General features: G+C 32.4%; 2 protein-coding genes across 2 annotated transcripts in view; one reads left to right on the top strand and one right to left on the bottom strand.

Annotated features, from left to right (window-relative positions):
* LOC149481074 (cytochrome b5 reductase 4) overlaps positions 1 to 11,578 on the top strand; it is a 66,089-nt gene that overhangs the window by 1,304 nt on the left and 53,207 nt on the right. The gene's annotated exons all lie outside the window — the stretch shown is intronic.
* LOC149481075 (fatty-acid amide hydrolase 2-A-like) lies at positions 492 to 10,530 on the bottom strand. The gene is made up of 6 exons (XM_089705850.1): positions 10,116 to 10,530; positions 6,850 to 7,069; positions 5,703 to 5,835; positions 4,716 to 4,840; positions 1,960 to 2,094; positions 492 to 1,499 (listed from the first exon to the last, which is right to left on the bottom strand). Exons 1-6 carry the CDS (start codon positions 10,302 to 10,304, stop codon positions 718 to 720), a joined length of 1,584 nt encoding a protein of 527 aa, XP_089561976.1. The 5' UTR covers positions 10,305 to 10,530; the 3' UTR covers positions 492 to 717.

The following is an 11,578-nucleotide window of genomic DNA, read 5'->3' on the forward strand; positions in this document are numbered from 1 at the left end:
CTTAAATATGATCTGTTTAAATTATAAATTAAAATTAAATTTATATAAATAATTAAATTTGTATAGTATGCTAAGCATGAATTTAACCCAGGATATAAATGAGTCATTTACTTATATAGTTCTACATAATTTGGAAAAGTCTCATATAATATTCATCAGATTAGATAGCGGTATTTGATTAAAATAAGTTGTTTTGGATAGTTTTTCCAGGACCAGATTAATCCGTCAGTCCTCGGATCACAGACACAATAGAAAATCTATTGTGTCTCGGCCCGATCGGGCCGCTCGGTGGTCAATGGGTTAAGATAAAGAAAAGATAATTATTATAATTGCTTTTTTATTTGTGACAATAATCCATATAATATTAATTCATAGAACAATTTCAAATTTTAGTGCAAAAGCATATTAATCTCGTTAAATCTCATTAAATGCTTATTAAAATATACTTTTTTCAAACATTTACAAATTATTTATTATTTTAGAATTTATAATTTCCAACTTGTTTTTGAGTAATTATTCTTTATTAAACTTTGACGATTCTTCTTCCATTTAATGGCGTATTCTAGGCACATACTTTTCAATTGTTCAGTAAATATTTTGTAATAAAATACAAAACATGTGGTGTAGCATGTGCTACTTAATCTGCTTTTTTATTTAAAAGCCTTTCTCATATAAATGTATTAAGTTAATCCTATAATACTGATTTTAAATAAGTGTCTATTTTGAACTATTCTGTGGCTCTATCCAACCTCCGAAAGCTTTGTCTAGTTCCTCAGCGAAAGCGAGACATAATCTGTCATTGTTATGATTTGCAATTACTTGGATACCAACGGGAAGGCCTTCTCGGCTGAGTCCTAATGGAATAGTAGTAGCGGGGAACCCAAGACAATTTATTATCGCAGTATACCCGAAATTCATAGATCGCAACACTGGTTCGTTGTGATACAACGCTGGGGTCGGATGTGTCGGGTACAAAAATACTCCGTCATCACCCAACATGTCTTTAAATATATTTTCCAACTCTTGTCGAAGTTTAACATACGCTTTGTACTTTTCGTCTTCGTATTTTATTCCTCCATAATCAAGGAGCGAAGTAAATAATGCGATCAACGTATTTTCCGAGCAGCCAATGATGTTTTTAAATATCTCCTTTATGATGGACACAATGCTACAATCTTTCATGAGGAAGGTGCCGAATAATTTGGTACTCTTCATATTTGTAAACCAGATTGGTAAAGATTTTCTCAGCAGTGATATTTTTTTCTCTTCTGCCACTATTTTGTGCTTTACGTTCAAATATTCTACGACTTTTAACATGGCAGTTTCAATATCTGGGTCAACAGGGTCTGTGAGTGGAGCATTGTTGTTTATTTGGTAGAAAACCTTTAGTTTCCCAACATCAACAGGTTCATTAAGGTTCAGTTTTTTACTGTTCTCACCGGATATAATCTCTAATATCGGTTTCATATCAACTGCGTGTCTCGTCATTGGACCAACACCTGTAATAATTAGAGGTTTAGTTTATAATTATTATAAGTTTCTAATATGTAGGTAGGTACCTACTTAAAAAGTGAAAAACATGGAAGTCACACGTAATTTCAATGTCATATCTGTGAGATTATAGAATGTTACGTGTCCTTTGTTTATTTCCCGTTATTACACATAACGTAAGGAAATTGTAATCAATAAATTAAAAAGTACTGGTAGTATGGCTCTAAAAAAATAAATAACAAAAAGTCCCAGTAGATACAATTTCTTATATTTATTTCAATACAACTAAAGTGCAAATAGAGTGCGGAACTTCAAACAATATGTTACTGCCATTAGGAAGCAAGGTCCCGCTTTGAAGGCAAAACAAGGAAAATTACTTATCAAGATCGCAAATCATTTGTACGGTAACTATATCATAGTAATATTTATGTAATTCTTCTTTATTAAATCTACAGTCTGAAAACTTACCCAAAAATGAATTTATATATTGGGTGTTCGGTGTTGGGTATTGCCCATGGTTAGAAACTATGTTACGTGAAGGCTTGTGTCCAAATATTCCATTAAAGAAAGCTGGCATGCGGATTGATCCTCCTATGTCCGAACCTGCAAGAAAAACAAATTATTATGAGTATTCAATACACTTCACGCATTTTTATAATTATTCTAGCTGTCCCGGCACGTTTTACGTTTTTTCTCTCCATAGGAACCTTCCGTGAGTCGTAACAAAAACGTAAAAAAAGAATTCCGAATTGGTTGAGTTTTACGCTTAGCAACAAACAAATTCATTCAGATAGATTTGAGAATCAATTAGGTATGTCGTCGGTATGAATCTGAAGTGAACCGGGGGTGATGTAGGAATGCTTTAAACAAGTGAGATAAAACTATTACTGTAAAGTGATTACCTACAGCTTTAACTTTCATGATTTTTATTAATACCTATGTAACTATAGTGTATGGGAGGAATTTTTTCACATTCTATTAATAAACAAAGATAACCATACATATCTAATTTCTAATAACTTATATATACCTACCTACCTAAATCGTTTAACTAAAAAAAATATATAATATATGTACCTACAAATGATTGTGTCTAATTTAAATAATTAATTAATTGACAGAGAGGAATTAAATCTGAATATTTTTACATATACAGGGTGTCCCACTGTTGGTATACTAAGCTCAAAGGAGCTTATAGTTTTGCATACGCTGATTACGTAAAAAATACTTATAAAATTCCAGACGCAGTTTTTTTTCAAATAGATGAATTCTTAAAACTCTATGTGTACATCCCTAACAAGCTACCCGCCCAACTTTGATACCAGCACGTGACTTATCGTTTAAGATTACGTTTTCATAGACAAAATGCTCACATTAGCGAAGCGGTATATGCCGGCTGCGCGAAGCTAGAGAAGAAAACATGGATTTTCAGGAAAAAATTAGCAAACATTTTTTTATGTCATTTTGTTGTTTAAGTATTTTTTACGTGATCAGTGTATGCAAAACTACAAGTCCCTTCACGCTTAGTATACCAATAGTGGGACACCCTGTATAAAATTCTCGTGTCACAATGTTAGTCTGCATACTCCTCCGAAACGGGTGGACCGATTCTCATGAAATTTTCTGTGCATATCGGGTAAGTCTGAGAATCGGCCAACATCTATTTTTCATATGTACCACGGGCGAAGCCGGGGCGGACCGCTAGTTTTTACATAAAGGTATTAGTAGCCTTGGTTTGTATAATTGTTTGTATATTGTATTAAGTAATAAAAATTGTAGGTTGTAACTTGTAATATGTATTAAATAGGTAGGCCAAGGCGAAGTTTGAAGTACATTTTGTACGCATAATAAAGTAGAGGAAGAGAAAGTTTGAATGTCTTACCTAGAAGGAAGGTTGAACAATTTTTTTACCAAGCATTGTGCAAAATTTGCAAAATTTCTACCCATTAATTGCATACTCATTACAGTTATATGTAAGAAAAAAAACGTACTCAATACCTAATATACACAACCTACGTGCTAAATACATACTACATATTATATTTTTTTTATATTTAAGATACGTCTTTATACCATTTTATATTAGAAAATCAATAATTTATATGTACTAAGTATTATACTAGATACCTACTTATAAGTTTTAGCCGAGTCTCGGTGCACTGCACGGCTCGTGATAATAATATTATTTCTATAATAACGTCCTTGAAGTAAATAAAATAATTGGTGATGTATACTCAGACGAATTGTGATATTTAATTTTCAAATGTCCGAGTGCACTTAATTAAACCTGTTATGGCAAATTGTTCAAATGGAGGTATCAGTCATGAAACGAGTTTATACAAGATAGAATAACAAGAGTAACGCCCGTAGCACACCTCCGCTGCGAAACCATGACCGCGGAACCGCTAGATGAATTCCGCTGTGATCAAGTGTAGTTTGAGTAGCGGAACCGGCATCGGCGAAACCTCATGCGAGTCAGTCCGGAAGCAACGATCAAAGCGAAATGTCGTCGTTATCGGAGTCAGAGGAAGAAGAAATATTATTGTGGACTTTAACTTTGAAAAGACATAAAACTCGTAGAATTTGGGTGCATGAGATTAATAAAAAAAAGAAAGAAATCAGGAGAAAACCTACTATGTAATGAACTCGAGTCCCATGAAGATCGTTTCTATACATATACATATGTATTTTTAGAATGATCCCTCAGAGTTTTGATGATTTACATACTCTTTTACAAAAACAATGTAGTTCCGCGTTTTATTTTTGCCGGTTTTGACAAACACGCGCGAAAACATTGCGGCACCGCAAACAAATAGCGGCGTGAGCGCGGTAGTGTGGCTGGCTTTAGAAGAGATCGGCGAAACCGCGCGAAGAAAGAGATAAAAAATAGTTAGATGTATGTGTTAGAACAGGCAGTTTCGCTACTGTTCCGCTTCTCGTACACGGGACAAGACAGAGCGAAACTACTGCGGTTCCGCTGTTACAGTTCTGCAGCGGAGGTGTGCTACGGGCCTAATAGGTTTTATCTTATGCGTGTACAACTACACAATTAAGATTTTATTATATTTCTATTTAAAACAAGCTTATTGAGCCCGTGTCACACGCGCGGCTTCACTCGCAATTTACGTGTGTAAAAGTTCCTTAAGTATACACATCCGATCAGTGGATTTTGTAAAGAGTAAAAACATCTATACTTAAGTACTTTCTTATAAAATTTTACTCACCTATACCAAAAATACTGCCACCAGCGCCTTGCATGGCTCCCTCACCCCCTGAGGATCCACCGACAATCCTTGTAGTGTCATAAGGATTATTGGTTCTTCCATATATGTGATTGTGTGTTTCCCACCTGGAATAATACTGCGTATTAATAAAATTTATAATTCAAAGAGATCTAACATAACGTCAACTAGAGCAGAACTAATACTTTACAGACTACACTAGATAACTAAAATAGCCATAAATGTTTTCGGTACTACATAATTTATTGTACCAGACTATGAAAAAATACAAGCGATAACCCACACAGTATTCGAAAAGGAAAATAAAACTTAACCTTTGGCACAATATTTCTATCACAAAAACTAATAATAATTCTATCACGCTAACTGGGTGGTCATTTTATTCGAGAGATTCTTGCCTAGAAATGGTCTGCACTCAAATAAAAATGAAAATGAAAGTAACTACACTAGAAACGGATTACGAACGTCGGACAGCATAGAAAGTTGTACTCTCGGGCAAAAAGCCACCTTTTATTATAATATGTAATTAATAAAATCTGCATTGGAGATTAAACAACGATGCACGTTGATAGATGACTATAAATACTGCATTATGTGTATTTATACGTACTTATCTTGACCCTGAATGTATGCTTAATGAATATTTATCGCCATAGTGACCGTAAAGCTAGAAATAAACCATCTGTTTATAGTTTAAAATAGCCTTTATCCCCATGCCGACTGCATTCAGCTGATTTTCCCACATTCTCGACAAGTACGTTATCCTGACTTTCAGCATAAAATTGATATACATATTTGTCATGATACTAGTCAACGAGGGTGTAGTTATCTTTTAATAATATCATGCAATTAAAAGTTGCATGATACCCTCCCATCAAGATCGATCCGGGCCTTATTTTATAAGCTATAGCTTCACGTTTTCAGTGGATTAATGTTTAGATACCATGGTAAAGTATGTATATTCCTTACCACATGCACACTTCAGGTACGTTCGAGGTACCAATTATTATGGCTCCTTTATTACGTAATAGTTTAATGACTTCGGCGTCCTCTTCGGCTATGTAATCTCTCCGGGACACGACACCAGCAGTTTGGTGAAGACCTGAAAGTTTTAATAGCGCAATGAATTTCTAATATTGAGAAATGTTTATTCGATAATAAATAGGTTTTATCTGTACTATTACCTCTTCTGTGGTTTTATGTAGATATATAAATATTGAATATAAGTATATAGCGCAATGAAAGCTGCTTATAAAACGGTGCAACCGCTTTGGATATTTGCCGGAGACAGAAAGTCAGAGAGAATATGTTCAAAACATGTTGTTTTTAATTATAATATAAACAGATACTCAGAGTATTTAAAAGATGATTCAGATAAAGAAATTACATATAAACAAAATAAGAAACTAGTCATCGTAGCGTAACGAGTAAAAGGTCGATTTTAAAAACAATTGGTGCTATAGCATATGTGCGTGTTGTTAAAAAACAGTAAACATGAGTTCTACAAACCAATAGCACAAAATAAAAATGCCAGTACAAGTTACACTTTTCGTGTCATAGCTGAATGATTCTAGACGAACTACTGGTTATTTACATAACATGTTTCTATAATATATTATGCATATATAGCGACTCATTTAAAAAAACAAAAAAAAATGTTTTTTTTTTATAATCGTAAGATTAGGTTTTGGATCGTATCATCAATCATCGTGTGTTTCTTAGTTTATACTTCTTATTTTTACTTAGTAATTTGTTCAGAACATTTCTTCTTGAGTTGAGATGATATCCTGAGGTTCAAAGGTCTAAGTTGCAAGTCATATATTTGTGAATTTATATTTAAACATTGGATATGAGTCAAAACATAGTATACATACTCATACATTATATACTATAACATTATTGTATTAAAAATCTCATGATATTATCATTCATAAAAAAGTGGTTTTATGTAAACAAAACAAACAAGCAATTAAAAACGAAAAAAAGAGACGTTATTATATTTTATTAACATAACAATACATAGTATGTCATGTATACAGTAATCAGTATACATGCAACAAATGAAAAGAAAATTTTTGTTGGCGTTGATACTTTAAGCTGATAATCGTACTCTTACCTTTTACACCGATACTGTCTTTACAAGTAAAAGGGACGCCGAGGAAGGGCTTCTCTTTGAGCAATTCGTCAGCGGATTTAGTTCCACTCTGTATGAGTGCATCGGCCTCCCGAGCCTCTCTATACGCTAACTCAAATCGATTTTCTATGAAACAATTCATCGGTGAATTGATATCGTTTATTCTTTTGACGCATTCTTCCAGTACTTCCACACTTGTTATCTGAAAATATTCAATAGATAATTAGGAAAATAATACAAAGCAGTAAGATGACTTGATCTTAAGGTATTATAGTTATTTTATGTGATCTTTTTGCATTTGTACCTATAGCTTATACTTTAAACAAAAACTATAGGCAGGATCCTAATTTAAAAAATCTGTAAATGTATGTCAATTGTTATTTGTTAATCATTACTATAACTTGAAACTTCAATTAACATTCCTAATCGAAACTACAAAGATATTCAATTTTAGTGGATAAGAATGTTGCTACAGTTGGGAAGTACCAGCAACCAACTGGACGCTTTATCTTTCAAAAGGGCCGGTTTAGATTAACTAATTGGTAGTTGACATACTATATTTTTACAGTTGACATTCCCATAGAGAACATGGAAGTTTCCGTAATTAATGTTTTATTGAAATATGACGCACCTAAAATATTTACGTACGCTTGGTACTGCTCAAAAACTTATTTCACTGCTCACTGTTACCTATTGTTCGTTCTAGTACTATAATTTTAGTGTTTATTGCAGTTTTACGGCTTTACCGTTTGATTTATATATGAAATCATAGCTCGGGATTAAATCAGAGCTCTACAAGAAGACCCTGATGTGCAATAAAAAACACCACGATAAACAATTTCGTGAAATTGGAACGAAAGAATAACAGATCAGAACATTTTTTAGAATTAGTTTTGGAAACGATTAACAGTTCTATCGTAATACAATAATAGTTGTATCATTGTATGCATCTAAATAGTAAGTGCATCGTGCCCGCGGCGACTCTTCAGTGGCCAATAACCTGTGTGACTATTGGTTGCTCTTGGAACCGTGTTGGAAGCAAGTGGAAAGTCATTTACTGTTAAATTTTGATTAAACGATAGAGACAGGTAGTCTGTCTTTTTGTTCTCATTGAATGTAATGATGTAAAATTATTATTTGGGGAAAACAAACGTAGTTGATATTGAAAATGAAGTGTCTGAAATTAGATATTGAAACGGAGTGTGATTCAAATATTCCAGGCAATAAATAAATATTATCTATCCATGACACATACTGATAAAGCAAACTTCGTAGGGATATGGAATTGTTATAACAATATTGCAAATTTTAACCTCACCAGAATTGCTACCACCTACTTCGTATATACTAACTAAATAAATAATATTAATCTCCGCAATATATTAAAAGATATGTAAGTCATGCAAATTTGTATAAACACATGATTTACATAAAACATAGCAAGTAGGTATTCCAGCTCTAAAAGATTCGCAACGATTGTATTTTGGGATGTTTTATAGGCAGACACTTGAAGACATAAACTAAACAAAACGTGTTTATTTGTTTCACCTAGATATCTTGCACGTTTTTATTATTTACTTTTCTGTAAAAAGTTTATTTGATATTTGATTATTTGCCATATAAACGCTACACATAACATCATTTCAATAATTCAAAAAGTATAGAATTAGTAATTATTGCACGACTCATAATGCCAAGCATTAGAGAGTGCTCTACGATCGAAAAATTTGTTGTGCCTTGGTTCCGAAAAAATTTAATTTATTACACGATTAGTGGATTACCCACGTAAAATACTAAATCTGCACGTCATTTTATAGATAATTTAATTGAAATTAATACTGTCACTGGTAAAAAATGGATTCAAGATAATTAAACCGGAATGAAATGTTGAAATAGAGAAAAGAAAATTCCCGTCGATCAACACCTTTTTTCGGTTGAGACACGATAGCTTGTGTAAAATTTAATCGTATTATTTTTTATTAGCTTTAGATATACTATGCGGAGATTGGTATTGAAAATGATGATATCATTCAACATCGTTTAAATTACGAAAAACTAAAATTATATTCTTCTCTTTTCGTCGAAGGAATGAGCATTATGAGTCGTGCACTCTTGGATTTTCCAAAATATTTGAATGATTTATAAGTAATTAAAATTTCATCAGATATTAAAATAGAAAATGTTTCATATTTTTAGGGATTTTTATAGTCATCTATCTTGTGATGAACTACCTACCTAACGATTCTAAATTTTTCGGGAAATTAATTGAGGATCAAAGGGATAACGTAATTTGTATACACAGGGTTGTTCTTCTAAAATTGTATTCATCGAATTTAATTTTTAGTTTTATAGCTTTGGATATTTTTCTATTCGTTCATCATTTCATCGTTCAAATTTAAATTACTTTTATGCAGTGTGATAGAGTTGCAAAGATGAAAACCGATCACATAGATGAGACAATTTTTATTTTCCTGTTATGTGTCGACTGCTAATATAAGTCATCTATGAAAATACTCCGTTTTATAATAACTGTGTTGATTATACATAATGTTATCACGTAAAGTATGACGTAAAATAATAAATTAATCGCAATTATGACCAAAGTTGATTATTCCAAAGAAAGTAAATAAAAAAATATACAAGGCATCATGCTACTCTTTCTCTTTGTGCAATCTTTACCTATTATCTCCTAATCATCTCGATATTATTAAAAATTAATAATCAATAAAATATAGTATCCAACTAAAGTTATCAACATATCAAAAGACCTTCATTGATTTTCGTAGCTTCGTCTGATAACTTATCTCGGTATACATATCTTTAATTATGCAGTGAGTGTATAAATTGCAAATGACAGTTTGAGTTTATTTTCATAGTGATCTTTTTTAATCTTCACACTGAAGATTCTGAAAATTTATAAATAACTAGCAGTCCGCCCCGGCTTCGCCCGTGGTACATATTTACGTTTTCTCTACGTAAGAACCATCCTCGTACTTCAAGGTATATAATAAAAAAGAATTATCGAAATAGGTTCAGCCGTTCTCGAGTTATGCGCTTACCAACACATTTTGCGATTCATTTTTATATATAAGAAGATTTCTGATCAGGGGAAATTACCCACGAGTTCCTTAAGAGTTTACGCCATAATAAATGAACTCACAGTTTCGGAAATCTAATTTAATACGGTATAAACATTGTCTTATCATTATCTTAGAAGTTAAAAAATAAATAAATATTGTCAAATCTACCTCTTTATTTCTAATTTTTCTGGCCACTTCAATAGCCGGCTCTTTCAGAATATCACTTTTTATCGGTGGGATTTTCTTGCTATCATTGTAATAATACAAACTGAAGAAAATTCGAGCTATCCTAGCTATAAATCTTCTTAAAACATGAAGCACTTTAAGTTTCATGGGTGTTTGTTTATCTAGCTCCATATTACCGGCAACACGCACTCAACACTAAAGAATTTTCACTGAATATTTAGCACTGTATAGTCTTATTTCAATCGTGAATCAAGGGTCAGAATAAACGGGTATATCGTGATGATAAAACTTGTAAAAGTGGAGCTACGCGCGTCCGCTCCACGTTGCGTGTAGCTACGACTCAATTATTACAGAATACAGAACTCCAGCGGCAACAGTCAACACTGAACTTGTTTTGTATATATGTATGGTATTAGTCACTGTACGTCTATCTCCCTCCCACGCCTCGAGCCGGCGAATGCGGGGCAAATGGCGTCATATTATCCAGTAAGTACTTAAGTATCGAAGAATATGAGGAACTGTCTGAATTGTCATCCCATTGAGTGTCTGTGGAGTTAAATTCTGAACGTTCATTCACTCAGGCATGTATTTTCTCATATCTGTTATCAATATATTACCTATACGTTCGGTACATTCAATTTGTAGGATTTTTTGATAAATCTTAAGCAGTTGAATATGTAAATTTCTCAATTTCAACACATAAGCAGATTTCAAATTAAATTAAAAGTCTAGAAATCCACGAGTTTTATTTTTGGACCTCACCAATGGTCCAAAAACAAAACTTAAAATATGCATTCAGGTAAAATTAAGATCTTCAGGCATAAGACATTTCAGGATGAAGGTGTATCTTAGTTTTGGTGTTCTACTATATTGTATAATTAGGTTTCCTTCATTCACATTTACCATATAAATGGAGAAAACTGTGTTTTGTGTAACGCAATATATTATGTGAATTACCCCCGAATGCAAATGTACGACATCTGTAACTTGTAAGCTTATCTACCTGAACTAGCATGCTTTTTTAAGAAGATTCACTTATAATAAATTCTTCTAGTTCCATTTTCTAGTTACTTACTGAAATATATTTTAATTGTTTTAAATAATCTTTAAGCTAAATATTAAAATATCAAAACTATTCCTAACCTTTGCGGAGTGATTTGAATTTCAACATTCCTACGATGAATTCAATATTTTCCTCGTTTATAATTGGATATGAAAGAGACGCATTAATAGTAACAACATCGTCATTTGTATAATATATTTTTTATTCATTTTATTATACTGAATTAGATTTTTTTTAATGTTTAAAAAAAGTATCGTTCTCAAAAAATAAGTAAAGTCACAGAATAATAACTAGTAGATAGCTAGCTAGCTACATCTTGTACAAACTACATCATAGACACGTCATTCACTGGCATCTATTTTTATACTGCAAATAATTATTT

The sequence above is a fragment of the Colias philodice genome, chromosome 17, assembly GCF_061535455.1.
Source record: "Colias philodice isolate Cphi_HAF_F1 chromosome 17, ilColPhil1 Martin Lab GWU primary, whole genome shotgun sequence".
In the NCBI taxonomy this organism is placed as follows: domain Eukaryota; kingdom Metazoa; phylum Arthropoda; class Insecta; order Lepidoptera; family Pieridae; genus Colias; species Colias philodice.

Coding starts and splice junctions, on each gene's coding strand:
- LOC149481075 (XM_089705850.1), bottom strand. CDS start 10,304: ATGGAGCTAGATAAACAAACACCCATGAAACTTAAAGTGCTTCATGTT. Junction 7,070..10,115: donor GAAAAATTAGAAATAAAGAG/GTAGATTTGACA, acceptor GAATATTTTCAG/ATAACAAGTGTGGAAGTACT. Junction 5,836..6,849: donor AGACAGTATCGGTGTAAAAG/GTAAGAGTACGA, acceptor TAAAACTTTCAG/GTCTTCACCAAACTGCTGGT.